Genomic DNA, 22,029 nt, shown 5'->3' with positions numbered 1-22,029 from the left:
ACATGTTATTTTATAACAGTCTTTTTTAAACATACTGCTGATAACAACAGTTAAATTCTGAAGTAACCTATGATTGTACTGATAGCAAACATAGCTAGCAGCACAACTAATGCACAACAATGTACATTAATAGTACACCAAAGCACCAACCAAAAAGGAAATGCATGCACATATTAGAAATAACTTAATATTAACAGGAAATAGGTTTTTTTTACATTTAAACTGCACTTTAGCCTACACTGACACCCTTTCTAAATAATTGAATGTATATTTTTGTGATTTGGTACTATAGTTTCATATGAAAGTAGCCAGGGGTTCAAGACATCAGAAAGCACTATTTTTGTAGGGTCCATATGTTTTGCTGAAAGTATAAATTATGCATGCATTCTTTTGTTTTTCATGTTTGGCAATATAGTCAAATTTAATTCCTCTGCAAAATGACTTTCTCATGTTGTAAATGAACATGTGAAGGGCAGATCAATCTTACTCTGCTCTCCTCAGTAGAGTTTATATTGTATTGTTCACTGACGATTCTTTGTTTGTTTTAAGATATTGATGAATGTCAGGTCAGTGGTATATGTAGAGAAGGAGGGCTGTGCAAAAATCTCCCTGGAGCTTTTAACTGTACCTGCGCTGAAGGATACACAGTAACAAATGCAAGTGAACCATTCAATCCTGTCAAGGATGCAGCTTTTTGCAAAGGTAAAAGAAGCTTTTTTCAGAGGTAAAATAAAAAATGCAAGACGCACTTTAATTTAAAGGAATGCTCTTCAAAGCTTTTCGGAATGTATTTCTCATAAGGTTGAAGGCATGATCATTTTTTTCTCTTGATAGATAACTAACTGCTTCTTCTAAACAATAGAGATACTGTAAATGCATATTGATCACATGACCCAATTGTAAAGATTGGGAGCACAGAGTAATATATTGTAATGGCTTTGGTTTTCTACTGCTACATCACTGTTACTGAATTCAAGATTATGTCAGCTGCCGTCACTGGCACATCACTCAGGTCTCGCAGGCACACATTTACCCACGGGCATAGCTTTGTACCGCTGCACCTTTATGCTGACTGAATTTGAATGTTTTTGATCTGTTTATTGTCCCATGATATGTGATATTAATCATCACGTATCACTGTTCCATCATGTATCAGTGGCATGTTTATTAAACCCACCAGCAAGAGTATTATAAAAATGATCACTAATGGTTTACCTAGGAACTGGGGGCAAGTATTTCTTCTCCCTGAAACAGCTTGTTAAAGATTTGCAATGGGATTGTAAATAGAGTGCTGGTGGACATCACAAAACTCACAATCAAAGATATTACTGAGATAATAGTAAAAATGTGTATGTAAATTATACCAGTTCATATACTGAGTGCATAATGGCGAACTTGTTTTGAATAATAACACTACTATGAAGCATTACATTTTCTTATTTAACATTTTATTTATTTTTGAATTTTTTTTTCAGCTGTGGATTGTGGTCCCCCTCCTATCATTCCGCATGCTTACCTGCTTTCAGAAACTGGAACAAGCTATGGGAATGTGGTTAAATACAGTTGCTTCCAAGGGTATGTCTTGAAAAGTGGAAATGACACAACCGTATGTAACGCAGGGGGAGAATGGGAAGAGCCCAGTTTGGTGTGTGAAGGTAAGTCTGTTAATTATTTTCTGGTTTTGACATTTTTAATTTTGTACAGTATGTGCATTTTGTGCAGTTTGTGTATTGGTGTGTTTTGAAGTTTTGGTGTGGCAAAATTGAATCCATTTTAAAGGAGAATGAATATATATATATATGGTACAGACACATACAGGCGGTCTCCCTTTGGTAAGATTAATGTCATGCTGTAGGTACCTATGCCTACCTATTGAGAAAAATATGAAAAATATGAAACTGCTCCTAGCAACTGATACCATGTTTCCATTGGTTTGTAAAAATGACCACCTTGTCACTGGTTTTGTCTACAATCCAATCTTCAACTGGAAGTTTTACAACAGTCAGTGGGCAGCAGTGTGGAGTAGTGGTTAGGGCTCTGGACTCTTGACCGGAGGGTTGTGGGTTTAATCCCCAGTGGGGGACACTGCTGTTGTACCCTTGAGCAAGGTACTTTACCTAGATTGCTCCTGTAAAAACCCAACTGTATAAATGGGTAATTGTATGTAAAAATAATGTGATATCTGTATAATGTGAAATAATGTATCATGTGATATGTTGTAACAATTGTAAGTCGCCCTGGATAAGGGCGTCTGCTAAGAAATAAATAATAATAATAATAATAATAATAATAATAATAATAATAATAATAATAATAATAATAACGGTCAACATTTTTGGTGTAATTGTCATTTATAAATGAATTCACCATCCTCCAGTGTTTCCCTGATAATTTAATTTGTTCACAGGCCTCCGTTCGGCCTTGCGATCGTGGTCTAGAAGAACATTATTACTGTTGGAGCACAGCAAAGGATCTTTAAAATAACTGCAAAAAATAACCAAATTCCATTTTAATAACACTTGAATCTAAATGACTGAAACTACACTACTGTTTTTGTTAAAGATATAATAAGATATAATTTGGTATAAAATGCTTTTCACTGGAAGAAAGATATAATCAGTGTTCATGAGGATAGGCCTCTTTTACCTGCTGGCAATTCATCAGCAGCACTCAAATACTACATCTCTTGTTGATCATGTGTTATGTCACATGGTTCAACTACGTTGCATGATATTGCATAATGAGTTGCATGTTTTTAAATATCATACAATGTTGTTCTGAACAATCATACAAGATATGTCAAACAAAACTGGCAATGGTCATAATGACAGTTCATGGGATTACTTTATTAGAATGCAATACTAAATAGTAATTGAATCCATGTATATCTACATTTGAATTAACTCCTCTTATTTTAACCCGATTAGACAATTCGATAAGCAAAAAATAACCTCATAGTAATTTGTTATTGCGAATTGAATTATAATGAACAATACAGGGTATTCTAGAAATGGAGGTGCACTTTGCTGGAAGAGGAAAAAATGGTCCTAAATGAAATATAACAAGAAAAATTAAGGAGGGACCGTCTGAAAAGCCTAAAAATAGTATTCCTCTGTCTCCTGCTGTCAAACCCTGTTGTATTTTTGTGTTGCCTTCATTCCTCAATTATAATCAGTTCCTGGGTTTTCTACATGTTACATTTGCATTTCAAAGCATATGTAAACTAACATTGGATTCAGTTATCAAAAACGCATTCGAAAATATCTTCTATAACCTCTTTTGCTTGGTAATTTATTCAAATGTTGTAGAATACTATTCCTCTGAAGTTTCATTTGTTTTTTTATATTTGGTACCATCGTTTAATATGTAAGTAGCCAGGGGAGCATCGGAAAGCACTCTTTTTGTAGGTTTTCCATATGTTATGATGAAAGTATAAATCAGGTATGCATTTTTTTTTCATAATTGGCCATATAGTCAAATTTAATTCCTCTGCAAAATAACTTTCTCATGTTGTAAATGAACATGTAAAAGGCAGATCAATCTTACTCTCCTCTCCTCAGTAAAGTTTATATTGTATTGTTCACTGAGGATTCTTGTTTGTTTTAAGATATTGATGAATGTCAAGTCAGAGGTATATGTGGAGAAGGAGGGCTGTGCAAAAATCTACCTGGAGATTTTAACTGTACCTGCGCTGAAGGATACACAGTAACAAATGCAAGTGAACCATTCAATCCTGTCAAGGATGCAGCTTTTTGCAAAGGTAAAAAATTGCTTTATTCAGACGTAAAATAAAAAATGCAAGACACACTTTAGTTTAAAGGAAGTGCTCTTCAAAGCTTTTCAGAATGTATTTCTCATAAGGTTGAAGGCATGATCATTATTTTCTCTTGATAGATAACTAGCTGCTTCTTCTAAAGAACAGAGTTACTGTAAATGCAGATTGATCACATGACCCAATTGTAAAGCTTGGGAACACAGAGTAAGATATTGTAATGGCTTTGGTTCCTCTACTGCTAGATCACTATTGCTTAATTCAAGATTATGAGGAACGATTGGTCTTAAATGAAAACTAACAAACATGAGGAATAAGGAGGGCAGTCTGAAAAACCTAAAAAGAGCTTGTTTTAAATCAGCTTCATATTTTCAATGTTATGGAAACTCCTCGGACAATATCAAATGGTATCATTCATGTTGACCTATGACCTTATGAGGCTGCCATATTGGTCATGTATCTTTTTGGATGATAAAGACTTTTGCGCTTTGCAGTATACAACTGTATTCTATAATTCTCTAGGCCAATTGAGGTTATTACACAAGAACAAAATTAAAGGTGTTTTACATACAAATTGAACTGTTTCACAGCCACATTGTTTTAACCTTTGACCATATAAACACCATGCCCCTAGAGCATAACTATTAACCTGCCTCGCCTGCAATTACAACAGCAAGAATATTACATGTGTTATTTCTCATCCACTAGGGGAAGAGTGTTGCAGGGGGACAGGTTTATGGTTACACTCTGGTGTTCTAGATGTGCTTCGAGGTTAGACAGCAGAACCTTTAAAAAAATAGCTCCTGGTGATTCCCTTTTGGTGCAGAAGGTGACAGGACTGGAGTCTGAAGACCTCTTTATTTTTGGACTCTTTTGGGGTACTTGCTTACTTTGCTGCCACACACCACTTGTTAATGTAAAGAAGGATTATACAATACAGAAGAAAGGAATTGTTCTGTTTATTCTATAAACGGTTACTGGGAAAATGTATGGAGAAAAAAGTATTTTAAAATAACTTTATTTATCCCATTTTTAAAATGAGTTAGTAATCTGAAAGAATGACAGTGGGCCATTAGTCAATTGAGATTATATGACCCTACATTGGTTAGCATTGGACTTTTATTGCCTAACATATAATGGCCCCAGTTACTGTTCTACATCTATTGTTGTGTCCTTAGGTCTCACACACATTGCAATGAGCTTTGGAACTTGTTCCTTAGCCATATGTTCTTTATCTTGGAATTACATATCATACTAATAGCACTATATACAGTACAGAGGATTTGTAACGTGGGAATATGTTATTCTCTTTTAAAAACAATATAGGGTTTTCCAGGTAAAAATATAATAACCACTTGTGTTTACACGTGGGTGACATCGGTACTAAGTAATACCAAAAATGGAGTTACATAGCCAGACTGAAAGTGAATAATAGCAGCACTGTGTTGATTTCCCTCCTAGAGATTGACTGCGGTCAGCCCCCCATGCTGCCACACACTGCTATGCTGTGGAACAGCAGTGCAGGACTGGGCAGTGTGGTGCATTATAACTGTAAAGAAGGATTTTACAGAGCTGGAGGAAGGAATTTCTCGGTTTGCACTAAAAGCGGTTATTGGGAAAATGCCTCTTTACTTTGTAAAGGTAATGATTACTGCATGAGTTTTTGTTCCTAATGTTTTCCAGCTCATCATAAAAAATATAAAACAAACAGCCTGCTTCATAAAAATTTGACGATGAGTTTTTTAAAGCCTGTTATAGATAATTAATAAGGCTTTTGTGAAACCTTGTCGTTAGTCAAATTGATTATTTGTTTAGTTTGGTGAATGCATATGTAACTGGAAGGAAAGCCACCAAAATTAAGATGCAGATGAACCATCTTAAATACAAATCAGGACATGCACCTGATACCAATGTGATAATTAATACCTATTAGGCCACTATTTCGTCTGGTTGCATGTAGATGCAGCTGCCTTGTATGTGGAATTGTTCAGGGCCCCCTGGTATTTACTAGCGAATGTAAAAGAATCAGTGGGATACCATTATAATACCAGTTTAGTACTCTTGAGTAAACTGTGGAAGAACCAATAGTAGGCCAAACCATTACCAGCAATGCAGTACCAGAAAACAAAACCTGATACGGTACAGGAGTATCTTTTGCATCTTGTACCATTGAAATAAAATACCTCTATATTCTACCACTGCCATTTTACCAATAAGCCATTATAGATTCTGCAATTAGTTTGCTGTTCTCTGTTAACTCCATATGAGGAGCTTTGTGTGATTCCTTTTGCACTTGAAACTACAAATGGAAGTGTAGAAATGTCGTATCCTTCATGTTTGAAAAATGTCCACACAAGGTCTGTTTTAGATAAGTCCCTCTGTGTCAGATGATGACATTCCAAACCTGTGGGATACTTCCAGTTACTGTTGTTTCTTTCACTTATGCTGCCATGTTGTAGGCATTCTCTTTCTCTGTAAGAGCTGAGCATCCCACACAAGGGAAGCAACAAAGACACGGCAGTAAATTCGTAACACTGAATCTCTGGTACAAATAGACAGGGGAGGGGACTTGCCACTTCATTGATTTATTTTGGAGATATTATTCTGACCGGAGTTGGGATTTACTGGGACATCAGGGTTCACGCTCCCTGTATTATAATCAGCTTCACTTTTGTTATATGGACTGGTCCTCCTGGGTCCCACTGCCAGTTAGGACTGCCATAGTCACACTCATAGTGAATAATGGCAGCACTGTGTTGATTTCCCTCCTAGAGATTGACTGCGGTCAGCCCCCCATGCTGCCACACACCGCTATGCTGTGGAACAGCAGTGCAGGACTGGGCAGCGTGGTGTATTATAACTGTAAAGAAGGATTTTACAGAGCTGGAGGAAGGAATTATTCGGTTTGCACTATAAACGGTTACTGGGAAAATGCCTCTTTACTTTGTAAAGGTAATGGACTTCTTTTGTAATAACCTGCATGTTTTTTTTTGTTTTTTTTTAATTGTTACCAACTCCAATGAAACAAAACTTGTTTATCAATCTACCTTCATACAAAAACAACCTTTAATGCTGTTTCCAAGCAGCTAACACTTTGAATACCAGAATTGTCCTGAACTACTGCAATTCAGTTCACCCTTGGGAATCAAAGGGGTCTGTTCAAGTTTAATGTCTAGAAATGCAAAGAAACACAATGTGGCACAACATAAATTCCAAAGATCTGAGTATTGTAGTTTGCGCAATACATCTATGAAAACTCAAGTGATATAATTCACAGATTATGTTACCTCAGCAATATCAGTAATAGAAGTATGCCATACAGTACAACATTAGACTGTTACAGTCACATATATGAGATACAGATGTTGTGTGAGTATACTCTAAAACAGCATTCAGTGTCATCTTACCTTTGTCATGATTAGAATGAACACATCTTTTTGGCTAAATGCATTCACCATTTGCCAGTTTACGGATTTATAAAATCTGTTTGATTGAAGAAAAGTTATCACTTTTAATTTTACTTAACTTTTTACTTTTACTTAAGTACGTTTAATTTTCTGCTTCAACTTTTGTTATATGGACTGGTCCTCCTGGGTCCCACTGCCAGTTAGGACTGCCATAGTCACACTCATAGTGAATAATGGCAGCACTGTGTTGATTTCCCTCCTAGAGATTGACTGCGGTCAGCCCCCCATGCTGCCACACACCGCTATGCTGTGGAACAGCAGTGCAGGACTGGGCAGCGTGGTGTATTATAACTGTAAAGAAGGATTTTACAGAGCTGGAGGAAGGAATTTCTCGGTTTGCACTAAAAGCGGTTATTGGGAAAATGCCTCTTTACTTTGTAAAGGTAATGATTACTGCATGCGTTTTTGTTCCTAATGTTTTCCAGCTCATCATAAAAAACAAAACAAACGGCCCGCTTCATGAAACTTTGACTATTACAGTTTTTTAAAGCCTGTTACAAATGATAAATAAGGATTTTTGTGAAACCTTTTTTTAATAGTGTGACCTGTGTCGTTAGTCAAATTGATTAATTGTTTGTCTTTGTGAAAGTGTATGTGACTGGATGGAAAGCCACCAAAATTAAGATGCAGATGAACCATCATAAATACAGATCAGGGCAGGTACCTGAAACCAATAACCATTCATGACGTGATAATTACTATCTATTGGCCACTATTTCACCTGGGATACCATTATAATACCAGTTTATTACTTTGAGTAAACCTTAGAAGAACCAATAGCACTGTTAGGACTGCCGTAGTCACACTCATAGTGAATAATAGCAGCACTGTGTTGATTTCCCTCCTAGAGATTGACTGCGGTCAGCCCCCCATGCTGCCACACACCGCTATGCTGTGGAACAGCAGTGCAGGACTGGGCAGCGTGGTGTATTATAACTGTAAAGAAGGATTTTACAGAGCTGGAGGAAGGAATTATTCGGTTTGCACTATAAACGGTTACTGGGAAAATGCCTCTTTACTTTGTAAAGGTAATGATTACTGGATGCGTTTTTGTTCTTAATGTTTATCACCTCGTCATAAAAAAATCTAAAACAAACAGCCTGATTCATAAAACTTTGACACTTACATTTTTTTTAAAGCCTGTTATAGATGATTAATAAGGTTTTGTGAAGCCTTGTCGTTAGTCAAATTGATTATTTGTTTAGTTTTGTGAATGCATATGTGATGAAGGAAAGCCACCAAAATCAAAATGCAGATGAACCAACTTAAATAGAAATTAGGGCAGGCACCTGAAACCAATAACCATTAACAAAGTGATAATTAATACCTATTAGGCCACTATTTCATCTGGTTGCATGTAGATGCAGTTGCCTTGTATGTGGAATTGTTCAGAGACCCCCTGGTATTTACTAGCGAGTGTAAAAGAATCAGTGCTTTACCATTATAATACCAGTTTAGTAGTCTTGAGTAAACCTTAGAAGAACCAATAGCACAGTTAGGGCTGCCATAGTCACACTCATAGTGAATAATGGCAGCACTGTGTTGATTTCCCTCCTAGAGATTGACTGCGGTCTGCCCCCCATGCTGCCACACACTGCTATGCTGTGGAACAGCAGTGCAGGACTGGGCAGCGTGGTGTATTATAACTGTAAAGAAGGATTTTACAGAGCTGGAGGAAGGAATTATTCGGTTTGCACTATAAACGGTTACTGGGAAAATGCCTCTTTACTATGTAAAGGTAATCGATTTATTTTGTACTTTTGTTTATTTGCTTTGTTTTCAGCTAATGAGCTTCCCTGGGATGTACAAACCCACCCTATAGGGGGCATTAGTGATTTAGGGGCTGATGTAAGGATGCGTGCAAAGTGATTTAGGGCTGGAAAACACCCATTTTGCAGCAAAAATCTGCGTTTTGCAAACTGTGTTTAGCTGCCATAAAGTGGGACTTTAGCGGCCACTAAAAATGCGGCATATGCAAAGACTCTACATATTCAAACCCAAGGCGTTATTGTCTCACTCTGCAGGTCATCCTAGACCTAATAGCTGAATTACACCTTTTCATCACCTAGTTGATTGTCCTCCAGCAGCATTGACTTTGTCCACTATAGAGGACCATATGACCTCTTTGGTAGCAATTTCATATTGAGTGACCTCAGCCGTAAGGACTCTCGGCTCCTCCTCAGAAAACCTTTCTTTTGCATGCGCCAAGAGGACTTTGCTGCCCTTCCTCTGACATATATTTTTGTTTGATTTTCATTCTCCCAAAATCTCATACAGCGCCTACTGCTCTCTGTATTCCTAAATCACCTCACCTCTGGGCTGTAAGTGCAGCTGCTAAATACCCCGATGCACAGGCGGCGCTCACTGTGACCCTCATTATCATGATTGCAGCTCATTATTTGTGTGTGTTGAGTAATTTGCATTGCTCTTAAGCTTACATAGGCCGTAGGGCCTTTAGGTAATTTAGATTTTGCAGCCGCAATTGTTTGCACTACGCCTATCTTTACATCAGCCTCTTAATGTCTATGTGCTGCTACAGACTAGATATATGACTTGCAGAACTTCAGTGTATGGTGATGAATACTGTGTATGTTGAGTGTGGGCATAGGGCAGGAGGTTAAATGGAGGGACAATCACTGTAAATCGCGACAGTTGTCAACCCTTGTGTTCATTGTGAGTGCCTACAAAAATCTGCATGCATAGTAAGATTAAACTAATCAGCTAGCCAGTTTAATCTGACTAACTCATGCAAATGAATAATTGAGTGTCTTGAATTGAAGTTTCCTCGTCTATCCCTTTACTAATACTTGCTTTCAACATATAGAAATCAACTGTGGCGTGCCAGCGCTGGTACCTCATACTGACATTCTGTGGGACAAAACAGCACATCTTGGGAGTGTGGTTTATTTCAAATGTAAAGAAGGATTTTTTGTAGAGAGAGGAAAAAATCGCTCTGTTTGTACAGCCAACGGATTCTGGGAGACTGTTACTCTAACTTGTAAAGGTATTTTTCTATTTATCAAATGCAAACCTCATAAGACAAGTAAAGGAATTGGGTAATTGCTATGATACTAATAAAATCAGTAGTACGTAAGAGCAAATTCAAATGAGAGGAAATAAATACAGTAAATAATTACGTTTGAGAGTGATTATGACTAAGAGCAGTTAAACTTAAAAAATATTTGTTTATAAGAGTAAATTCCATTAAGAGCAAGTTGTAAGTACAATAAATGGATAAGAACGATTTAAAATAAGAGCAATTACACGTGGTTACGGTTACTTTTATGAGTAAAATCATATGTAGAATCTCAGCAGTGGAGCCTAGTTTAACACAGGCACAGAAATGACAGCAAATATTTTTATTTGCCGTTTTACCAAGAAGTACAATCGTATTTTTACACTATATTCATCGTGTCATTTTTTAATGACCTCTTTAAGTTTTTTTTTTTTGTCTATTTTTAACAAGTTATTTAATTGGGCAATATTAAAAAACAATTAACAAACTTGTAATTAAAAAAAAAAAAAGTGAAGGCTTTTAAAAGATGTCGAGATCCTTCCACACCACGTTTCATCAACGCATCAACCGCCAGCATTCTGAAGTAAAACGTTAATATATTTCTTTTTTCATTTAGGACATTTACAAGGGTATTTAAGGTTGCATATCTAGTTTATGGTTAGTGCTGATATTTAAGGTGTTGCTTCATTGTTTTAAATGAAGACTGGCCTTTCAGATTAAAGATGCAATAATAACATAAAACTTTATCTAACAATGCTACTCTCAGCCAATTAATACCACCTTAAGTCACATTACATCACACTCCTATGTTTGTCCACACAGTAACTAACTTTTGATTGCTTCTTTAACATACAGAAATCAACTGTGGAATACCACCGCCTGTACAATATACTGATATGCTCTGGGACAACACCTCACAGCTGGGGAGTGTGGTTTACTATAAATGCAAGGAAGGATTTTACACAGAGGAAGGAAAAAACTACTCTGTTTGTACAGCAAACAGGCGATGGGAAAATATTACTCTAAAATGCAAAGGTATTTGTATCGCACTGTAAAATTTACAACACTGTATATAAAATATGTTTTCAATGTTTTTTTTTTCAGTCCCTGTAAGATTAATGGTAATATGTAGTAATGCTATAAGGGGATGTATCACTTTTTTGGTTTTTCAATTTGGTTTCCATAATATACTGTACAGCAGTGTACAGTAAGCAATAAGAACTATTGTGGTACTGTAAGGAGAGGTTGGATTCTGAACCATGCACACAGCATAATGGATTTCTATGAAAAGTTGATATTTAATTTGTTAGACTATTAATCAACTAACAAACCTGTCAACATTTACAGTGTTATAATGGGATAATTTGCTGCAGGCAAGACTAAAGCTGCTAGCAAGATGTAGTGTCCCTAACGGTCCAGGTATTGTTATGGTTCATGAGGACCAGGGTTGAAAATCATTGTATGAACTCGTATGAGTTGTCAGTATGTAAGAAACATTGATCTGAACAGCAGCTGACCACAATATCGCCAGTAAATTACTGCCAGGTATAAATAAAGCTATAAATGCCCAAATAGCGGAAACTCTTACAAAAATTGCTTTACGTTTTCTGCAAAAACCACATTGCTTTGAGATGGGACTTTCTGAACGGCAGTGAGTCTGTGATTTTCTTTCCTGCAAATTTCCCAAAAAAGTTCCAGACTCTGTTGCTTTGAAACCAAAATGACTCGGGGCGCTGTTTCATTTTTCAATAACTTTATCTTTACTTGATTGCACTTTAGGTATGCGCAGCTAAAGGGAACAGAGGACATTATCGCTCCTGTAAACATAAGCCTGTCTTACTGGATCTTTTTTGGTAATGTAATGAGATGTCAGGCTCAACATCCAAACAGTTTAGCAGCAGGCAGGTCTACATTATCAAAATATGAGGGGACGGGTGACTTGTACCACGTTTCCATGAACCACATAACCCGTGCTCGAGTTGAACACCCACACCTCTGTTTCCTTGTTTTTAAATGACTCCAGTTGGTTCCCAATTTGGGCGGGAGCCCGAATTATCTGGTCCGATTTCACTCCTCGGGCTGGTCTGAATTCTAAAGTCTGAATTCGGACTGGGAGGAAATTACATCACTAAATGTCAATCAAAAATGTTGTAGGGGGTGGGAACGTACCGTATAATGGGACATTTTGGGTGGTATGAAAATCGGATTTGCTACTTTTTGACGGTTTTTGAATTGACGTTTTTTACATCGCATGGTCACAAAAAAATGCAACACATTTGGCTGTTAATTAAACCCTTGTAAAAAAAAAAAAAAAAAAAAACCCTTCACTTAATGCTTTTTTTTCTTCTTCACTTGTCCGTGAACAACATCTAAATGAAGTAAATACATTTCATTTAAACGTGTCACCCTTTAGTACATGAACAGTGCAGGAAACAGTTTGTTCTAAACACTACATTAGGTTACATGTTCAGAAATTGAAAACACAGTTCAACCTTGAAAAGATTCCAGAAGTTTCATTTTGAGACTTAATACTTGATAATTATATTTAGAACTTTAATTTGACAAGTGGGTCTAGCAACTTAGCCTGCCGCCACATTTTACAGTGGGCTTAGGCTCAGATTGTACAACTACAGATCAAGTCAAGTCTGCACCCCCATAATACAATTTAAATCATTAATTTGGCATTTGCACAAGGTTGTTATGAGTAAATGCCTGCAGCAGGGGGCACACTTACGCTGCAGTTTTAGCACAAGCAGTCTCCAACAATGCAGACGCTGACAGACTAGTACACTTCAGCTGTAACACACACACTAGAGACAGTGGAAGTAACTACGTTACTTGATATTAAACACAGCAGTGCATTTGCAGTGGCATGGGAAGGGTGTAGTGGGCTAAAGGCTTTTAACCTGCTTTTAGTACTACCTGTAACATCTCGAAAACCACAAGTATTGTATTTTATGGGTAGTGGAAAATGACGATTTAAAAATTAATATATAGGTCCTGGTTTAAATAAAAATGTTGACTGTTTGTGGATAAGTTCAGAATCCTTCAAATCTGATTGGACTGTTTTGTATTTTTTTTTTTTTCTCACAGCAACATAGACTGTACTTGATGATTAATATCATGTCCACTTTTTTATACCCTAATTTGGAATATTTTAATATATATATATATATATATATATATATATAATAATGTTTGAATTGATATTTTCTAGAACTGGACTGTGGTTCTCCACCAGTACTAGCCTACACAGAGATGCTGCAGCCCAACACAACAAGCCCAGGGAGTGTGGTTTATTACCAGTGTATAGACGGCTTCACCAGCAAGGGAGGAAGAAATGTTTCTGTCTGTACAAAGAGAGGAGAATGGGATGCTGCTACATTAATATGCAAAGGTAAGCTTTACTTGGCCCCTGCCACAGGGAACAGTTAAATGTTAGTATGTTAAAGCTACGGTGCCCTTAATTACATAAATAGTTTTTTTTTTTTTTCTTAATGCCACTACATGGTGTTCACTAACTGAAGAGACCATCATCAATGAGCTTTAGTGTTCCAAGGGTTTCACTTTTTATTTTGAAAATGATATTCAGTAGTAGGTAACACAATGGAAGACACAGTGACATTTCAATACGCTGTTGCCTAGACCAGGAGCTCCCACACTGTGGTCCGATTTGGCTGTGGAAGCAACGACATTCTATGTAGTTTTATATACCGCTGTTCTATTGTGATATTGTTTTTAACCTTTGTGATGTCACTGCTGGTAATGCTGTGGTTTGGCTGGTTTCATCAGGGTAAACTGGTTTGTAATAAAAAATAATGGTATATACATTTTCAGAGTTGTTAAAGCAAGCAAAGAGGAGGTCTGATGTATGTTACCCAGTTATCATTGTTATAAGCCACTAGGCAGACTGCCACAGAATCTCAGAGTCTGGAGTCAAACATGTCTAGACTTGAGTTTTCCAAGGAGTGCTAATAGGGGGCCACAGCTAAACAGGTGTGCCTCAGGTACAAAAAAAAAGTTTGGGAACCCATGGCCTAGACCACATGACCAGAAAGAACAGAAATAGGTTACATTTTTACTAAAGGCTGACCAAAACGTGCTCTCTGGAAACCCAGTACTGCAGCATTCATATCTGAGACTAAAACCTCTTGCCAATGCTTCTCCTTCAGTCCACATTAATAAATACATATCGGTCAATCTTATTTATTCTGTCCTTTACTCTCTGCAAGCTGCTGATGAAGTATGTTTTATTGTGTCGTTTGTGCTCTATGATTGATTGATTGTATTTTTATTGTTTTACTTGACCCCCCCCCCCCTCTGTACTAGCAGTACTCCCTCTCTGTACTAGCAGTAGGTTGTCTTAAAAAAAGAATAGACTGCATTGTTCTGGGTAATTAGATACATGGTTCTCCCATCACTCTGATTATTATCTACATTTATATATACAGAATATACATTTCCTGCTTAGTACTGTGGGTGACATTCATAAAGGAAACCTAATGCTTGCCTTAACTTTGACCACAAACTCATGTGAATGTCTTTAGTTGTGTAGAAACTGATCTGATGGATACTGATGGTATGTAATACACCACATAAGAACTCAGATTGGTGAGTCACTTACAGGGATATCATTCCAGCTGTCATTCCAGCTGTCACCTGCATAGACGGCACACCAGAAACACAATAGCACTCTGTGTGACAGGGAAGCACAAAGTCCATTTTTGGGCAGAGGAATAGTCGGTTCAGCCAGGGCAACTACACAGGGGCCCCGCGCACTCAGAGGGCCTTAGAGGGGTCCGAAGGTTTGGAGAAAAAAACACTAAGTAATAATATCCTTCACATTTATATAAGAACATAAGAAAGTTTACAAACGAGAGGAGGCCATTCAGCCCATCTTGCTCGTTTGGTTGTTAGTAGTTTATTGATCCCAGAATCTCATCAAGCAGCTTCTTGAAGGATCCCAGGGTGTCATATACAACAACATTACTGGGGAGTTGGTTCCAGACCCTCACAATTCTCTGTGTAAAAAAGTGCCTCCTATTTTCTATTCTTTATTATTATTTTATTATTTGTTTATTTAGCAGACGCCTTTATCCAAGGCGACTTACAGAGACTAGGGTGTGTGAACTATGCATCAGCTGCAGAGTCACTTACAACTACGTCTCACCTGAAAGACGGAGCACAAGGAGGTGAAGTGACTTGCTCAGGGTCACACAATGAGTCAGTGGCTGAGGTGGGATTTGAACCGGGGACCTCCTGGTTACAAGCCCTTTTCTTTAACCACTGGACCACACAGCCTCCTATATCTAATCTCCATTTGTGACCCCTGGTCCTTGTTTCTTTTTTCAGGTCAAAAAGGTCCCCTGGGTCGACATTGTCTATACCTTTTAGGATTCTGAATGTTTGAATCAGATCACCGCATAGTCTTCTTTGTTCAAGACTGAATAGATTCAATTCTTTTAACCTGTCTGTATACGACATGCCTTTTAAACCCGGGATAATTCTGGTCGCTCTTCTTTGCACTCTTTCTAGAGCAGCAATATCCTTTTTGTAACGAGGTGACCAGAACTGAACACAATATTCTAGGTGAGGTCTTACTAATGCATTGTAAAGTTTTAACATTACTTCCCTTGATTTAAATTCAAAACTTCTCACAATATATCCGAGCATCTTGTTGGCCTCTTGTATAGCTTCCCCACATTGTCTAGATGAAGACATTTCTGAGTCAAGATAAACTCCCAGGTCTTTTTCATAGTTTCCTTCTTCAATTTCAGTATCTCCCTTATGATATTTATAATGCACATTTTTATTGCCTGCGTGCAGTTCCTTACACTTTTCTCTATTATATTTCATTTGCCATGTGTCTGCCCAGTTCTGAATGCTGTCTAGATCATTTTGAATGACCTTTGCTGCTGCAACAGTGTTTGCCACTCCTCCTATTTTTGTGTCGTCTGCAAATTTAACAAGTTTGCTTACTATACCAGAATCTAAATCATTAATGTAGATTAGGAATAGCAGAGGACCTAATACTGATCCCTGTGGTACACCACTGGTTACCTCGCTCCATTTTGAGGTTTCTCCTCTAATCAGTACTTTCTGTTTTCTACATGTTAACCACTCCCTATTCCATGTGCATGCATTTGTTTGAATCCCTACTGTGTATGCATTTATATATTCATATCATTGTAACTACTAGTGCCAGTAATTACGTTTGTATTCTCCCTCGTTTTATCAGGTACTGCTGTTCTCTTAATTATGTTTTTAAAAAAATGGTTGACTTGAAATGAGCTTACTAACTTTTTTTTTTCTTCCCTAATAACTGTCTTTGCATGGAGGCTTGTATGAGGCCCTGTTTTATGTTTCGTTGGCGTCTCTTTTTCGAACTCTGCAACCACTTGTACTTTAGCCTAGTGGTCTCTCAATATTGCAAAACAGTTTCCTGCTGTCTTCATGGAAGGTTTGGGGGTACTGTTCAGCATACTTTTGCAGTTATATTCTGTGTGCACGATTCATCCTGTAGTTTACGCCGAAGCTGTTAACGGGTGCTGCTGGGTACCAAAATATACAAAAGCAAATTAGCATGCCATTATTTCTGATTGGAACAAAATGATTTTTTGTGCGAGAATTTCTGTGAATTTCTGTGGAATCCTGCAGGGACTGGTGATTAAACGTGTTGGCTTGTGATTAAAAAGTGTGTGGTATTGGAAGTAAAGATGCACACAAAATGCAATTCAAGGTGAGTAGAAAAGCTTCTTATTACATGTTGTCGTATACTGTTTCATATACGCTAACATTCTGAGAATAAAATATTGTTAAATATTGAACAGTTGACTTGGCATGTTTTGTGTTTATAAAAGTATTACATAAAGGTTGGGGCCCACAATAAGTCCTGCACCGGGGCCCATCTTTCTCTTCCTCCACCACTGGGTCAGAATATATATTTTAAAATAATTACTTCTATGCTTGTTTTAAAATTCTTTTGTATTTCTTTTCTTTTTTTTGTAGAAATCCCTGCCATCAGCGAACTTAGTTTTAAAGAAGGATGTTTAAAATGGAGAGCACACAGAGATGACAGACTAAAGGAAACATACAATGTGAGTAGGGTTCTTTTGTTGATAATACCGTATTCCTTCGAATTTAAGACGCACTTTTTAAACCAGTTTTTTCTTCTTAAATGAGTATAGTGATGCATGTATTAAAACAAGAGGTGACTGCCTGAGTACACAAACATGACTGACTGCGCTAGAAGAGACAAAGACGTCACTGCCTGATCTCAAATCACCCGTGACTTGCAGCCAGACATTTTCACAGAAGCGTCATTAGCTGCTCCCTGAGGAAGTCGTAGAGAAGTTGTGGTTACACTGCATGATTAGTTTATTAGTTACAGCGCACATCATGACTGTAAATTTATGAATCATGCTGAATTTATGCATTAATTTCTTTCAGTTTAGGGGCAAATTTAAAAACCTGTCCTTTCTCAAATGTGCACAGTATGCCTCTTTTACATTTTAGAACCTTTCTTAGGGTTGGAATTTTAGAAAAAAAGGCAGGTAATAGTAAACTTGTACAATGAGGGAGGAGGGTGGGAGGCTGAAGGAAATTCAAATGTGGATGTCTGCAGCTAGCAAGAAAGGTTTCTCTCCCTCTCTCTCTTTTTCATAGCTAAAGTTTAACCAAAAGTTTAAAGCAAAAAGGAAGCAAAGGACAGTCAAAGTTATTCCCTTTTTTGTTAAACTAGATTGTTTTGCTCTACTGAATGTAATGTTACTACTGGTCTGGAGAAGGGATCTACGAAAAAATGCAGTTAAAAAACATTTGTTTAACAAGCCTCATAGCTTGAGTGTGGCTTGGCTTAGATCCCTAGCGCAGGGCCAAATTAACCAAGACGGCAATAACACCATTCACCATAATATCTATGGGGCCCCCAAAATAATGCTTATCATAGGGCCCCGCCATCCTTTAATCCAGCCCTGACTACAGCCCACAGAATCTGGGATCTCGGTTCAAATCGAGGTGTTCTGTAGCACAAAACCATAAGCAACAAAAAGGCTGCAAGCTGGAATTTGACCAAATTAATCAAAAAAAAAAACACATGCAAGCAGGAACTGATTCTGGACATGCATTGTTTGTGTAAAATGTTGATTTTGCAACACTTTATAGGCAAGATATCTACCAGTGCATGGGGTTTGTGGTGTGTAATCTACATTCTGTAATATAGAAATCTTGAAGCAAAATTGGTCTATGACAAGATTTACTAATCTTAACTCCAAAAAAATGCAATTTGTAAACAAAGGCTGTCACGATTATCTTATAATACTTTTAAAATGAAGGAAAACTCTGAGAGTCAGTACTTGGAATTTTGACAGAAGTTAAAAGCGGAAGTTTCAGTTCTACGCTGCAGGGAAGTTAGTTTTATCTCAAAGATAAACAATTGCAATTTTAAAACAAAACCAATTCCTTTATTTACCATGTATATTTCAGTTACTGGGGTCAGTGAAGGCAGCAGTTCAATTTTGGATCACAATATATAGAGTTCAAATAAAAATTATAAAATGTCAGATTCACACTAAAGATAATTTTAACAAAAAACACCTTGTGCAGTTACTATACACCTAGCTATATCACTATTAAAAATAACATGGGGTTATTGACCCCAGTACTGAGGAGGCTGTGTGGTCCAGTGGTTAAAGAAAAGGGCTTGTAACCAGACGGTCCCCGGTTCAAATCCCACCTCAGCCACTGACTCATTGTGTGACCCTGAGCAAGTCACTTAATCTCCTTGTGCTCCGTCTTTCGGGTGAGACGTAATTGTAAGTGACTCTGCAGCTGATGCATAGTTCACACACCCTAGTCTCTGTAAGTCGCCTTGGATAAAGGCGTCTGCTAAATAAACAAATAATAATAATAATACAGAGACTTATATTCATTTGTTACTGCTTCAAGTTCCTCACATATGCTAATGGTATTTTCCCCATCACAGTTTAAATTGGATGGGCTCAGGGGCTATCAGAAGGACTTCCTGGATAAAAGGATAATCAACTTTACCTCAGGAGACGACACTCCAGAAATCTGCTTGAACCTGCAGCCGGGGACAAACTATACCATCAACATTACTGCACTGTCAGTAGGGTATTCGATACGGGCCATCATCACTACAAGCATTACGGGTACGTGCAGACTGCTTTAAGTATGGGCTATCCTCAATTAGCAACTGTCTATCAGAATTATCTTAACTATTGTTTTCCTGTGGCTTTAATAGAGCTGAGAGAATCATGCCAAACCTCTGTAAGTACAGTTTGCTTAACCAGAGAGTATCCATTAACCTGTTCCTCGTCCACACTCGCGTGGATACAAGACAGACATTAGTAAGAATGTTACGTTTTACAAATCAATTGGTCGACCCCATGTGCAAGAATGTGATGTTATAACACCAATTTAAATTGGGTTTAAATGCTAATATTTACTGCAAACCCTTTTATTTTCACAGCTTTCTTTCGTAATTTTCAAGAAACTTAATAATAGGTGACATACTGTACATAAAGAAAATGGATGACAAACAATAAAAGTGTTGTATTCTGTAGGTTACAGTAACACACTGCAGTGTAGTATGTAATTCAGAGCCATTTAAATTAGCTATTAAATGGACATGCCAGAATTAGCTAACTAAACTTGGTTTACAATATGTGGGAGTGTTTACCCTTTTGACTTCCACGCAAATCAAATGTTTGTGTTCCTCATATTCCACCTCTTGGCTCTTTTTACACCGTTATATTAAAATGTTTTACAAACACACAACATCAGATCATTCATATAATCAAAGAGGTAACACTGGATGGGAAATGTTTGTGTCAGTTTTAGAAACAGCTCTGTCAAATTCTTATCTCTAACACATCTACAGCTATGGCCAAAAGTTTTGCATCACCCTATAGAATGAACACATTTTGCTTAATAAAGTCAAATGATACGTGCTGAATAATTTACATATTGAATCACATACCGCCTTTTGGTTTTCCGTATATTTAATGAAAAACTGACAAAAATTAAAAAATGTGACATTTCAAAATCTATCATGAAATACTGTACTACTACAGTATTATAGACTTTTGCGATATTTTGTAGTTTTTTTGATTACATTTTTTAAAAAAAAGTGCAGTTAGCACAAAAAGTCAAAGTACTACTTATAGAAAATCTTTATTTACAACCATAATGCCTCTGAAATAGGTGGAAATGTGAAGGGCGGGGGGTAAGAAGATTGTGAAGAGCTTATAAGAATTTAGGAAGAGAAGTAAATAGCATCATATGACAGGAACAGAAGTACAGAACTCTTCATTTTAAGCTGTCATGACAACCTTGCTGTATGCAATGAATTATAAAAATGTAAGTAAGTCCATCACACTTGGAAAATTGGTCCTCTATGAATATGACAATCCATGTGATTTACAAGGAGACACGTATGGTCATCTTAAAGAATGATGTTTTCAAATACCTTTTACAAACTCATATATTGTAAAACAATTGGCAAAATATGAAATGCGCTGTCACACAGTGAACTACAGTTTGGTCAGTTTTGTTAATTTACACATACCCATGTGTGTACGTTTTTCTGTCAAACAAAACCTCAAACACATCAGAATTTATTTTGAATCTGACATCCATGCGTGTGACCATTATTCCTCTGAACTACTCAGATCTGAGATCTGGGTCAGTCCAAACTTTTGCTCTGAGCAGCTGAAATCTCTGAGTGTAATATGTGAGTTTTTGAAAGCATCCTCAGTCTGGTTAATACAGTGCCCCCTGTTCTTATTAACATTCTTATCATCACACTTTCGTCACATGGCAACTAAATTATGTTACGAAGGAGACCTTAAGTCAAGGGCTACAGCTTTGAAAAGGTTCTGAAACCCAAACAAAGTGACTAGTAGTCATGAACATACAAATTGATAATCACACATTTCATTGTGATGTGCTAAACCAATTCTATCCAGTCCAATCCAGTCATTGAAATAAGTCCCTGTGTTTTCAGAAGCAAGAGACCACCCATTTCCATTAAAACAAAATATTTCCATTAAAACTCATTATATAAAATGTACAGTAATTGAAAGGGGGATTGTTCACACATATTTCATGCTCCAGCAGATCCTGAGAGAAATGTCTATTAGTATTCTAGCTTTTGGCCTTGCGTGGCCTAAGAGTGAACTTCAGATTGCAAATGTTTTCCATGATCAAATTAGGGTTAAACTCATTTGCCTTGATTTGACAGAATGCAAAATGTGGGTTTAACCCACTCATCGTTAGAATTTAAATTCTGGGACAATAATGGGCTCAGTTACTTTGGCAGTACAGTTTATTATTATTTGTTTATTTAGCAGATGCCTTTATCCAAGACGACTTACAATGTGAACTACACATCAGCTGCAGAATCACTTACATCTACGTCTCAACTGAAAGACGGAGTACAAGGAGGTTAAATGACTTGCTCAGGGTCACACAATGAGTCAGTGGCTGAGGTGGGATTTGAACCGGGGACCTCCTGGTTATAAGCCCATTTCTTTAACCACTGGACCACACAGCCTCCTCATTTTATAGAACAGAAAAGTAACAGAAGCTCTTTTGGTATGAATGCATGGGGGCTTGTTATTCTATCCGACTTGTATTTAAAAAAAATAATAAGGTCCCCAAAAAAATACTGTATTAACTGCAGAGGATCTGGAGGCTGCCTGGGACAGAGTAGATGATTTAGGAAAAAAATAATCAGAAAAATGTATTTGTTC

At 37.2% G+C, this 22,029-nt stretch overlaps 1 protein-coding gene across 5 annotated transcripts in view; it reads left to right on the top strand.

Moving 5' to 3' along the window:
• The window catches only part of LOC117963307 (sushi domain-containing protein 1-like), a 39,187-nt gene that overhangs the window by 7,271 nt on the left and 9,887 nt on the right, over positions 1-22,029 (top strand). For 2 of the 5 annotated variants that reach the window (XM_058993616.1, XM_034902783.2), the window contains 13 exons: positions 550-702; positions 1,476-1,655; positions 3,608-3,760; positions 5,234-5,413; positions 6,545-6,724; positions 7,443-7,622; positions 8,088-8,267; positions 8,798-8,977; positions 10,064-10,243; positions 11,111-11,290; positions 13,473-13,652; positions 17,264-17,352; positions 19,239-19,425. In XM_058993616.1, coding sequence (XP_058849599.1) covers positions 550-702; positions 1,476-1,655; positions 3,608-3,760; positions 5,234-5,413; positions 6,545-6,724; positions 7,443-7,622; positions 8,088-8,267; positions 8,798-8,977; positions 10,064-10,243; positions 11,111-11,290; positions 13,473-13,652; positions 17,264-17,352; positions 19,239-19,425 — 2,202 coding nt within the window. Of the gene's footprint in view, positions 1-549; positions 703-1,475; positions 1,656-3,607; positions 3,761-5,233; positions 5,414-6,544; positions 6,725-7,442; positions 7,623-8,087; positions 8,268-8,797; positions 8,978-10,063; positions 10,244-11,110; positions 11,291-13,472; positions 13,653-17,263; positions 17,353-19,238; positions 19,426-21,624; positions 21,872-22,029 lie in introns of all 5 variants that reach the window. The other 3 variants (XR_009307902.1, XR_009307901.1, XM_058993620.1) reach the window with 3 other exon arrangements.

Source organism: Acipenser ruthenus, chromosome 2, assembly GCF_902713425.1.
Source record: "Acipenser ruthenus chromosome 2, fAciRut3.2 maternal haplotype, whole genome shotgun sequence".
NCBI lineage: Eukaryota > Metazoa > Chordata > Actinopteri > Acipenseriformes > Acipenseridae > Acipenser > Acipenser ruthenus.
Note: the sequence above shows the minus strand (reverse complement) of the source record. Positions and strands in the feature narration are given on the sequence as shown.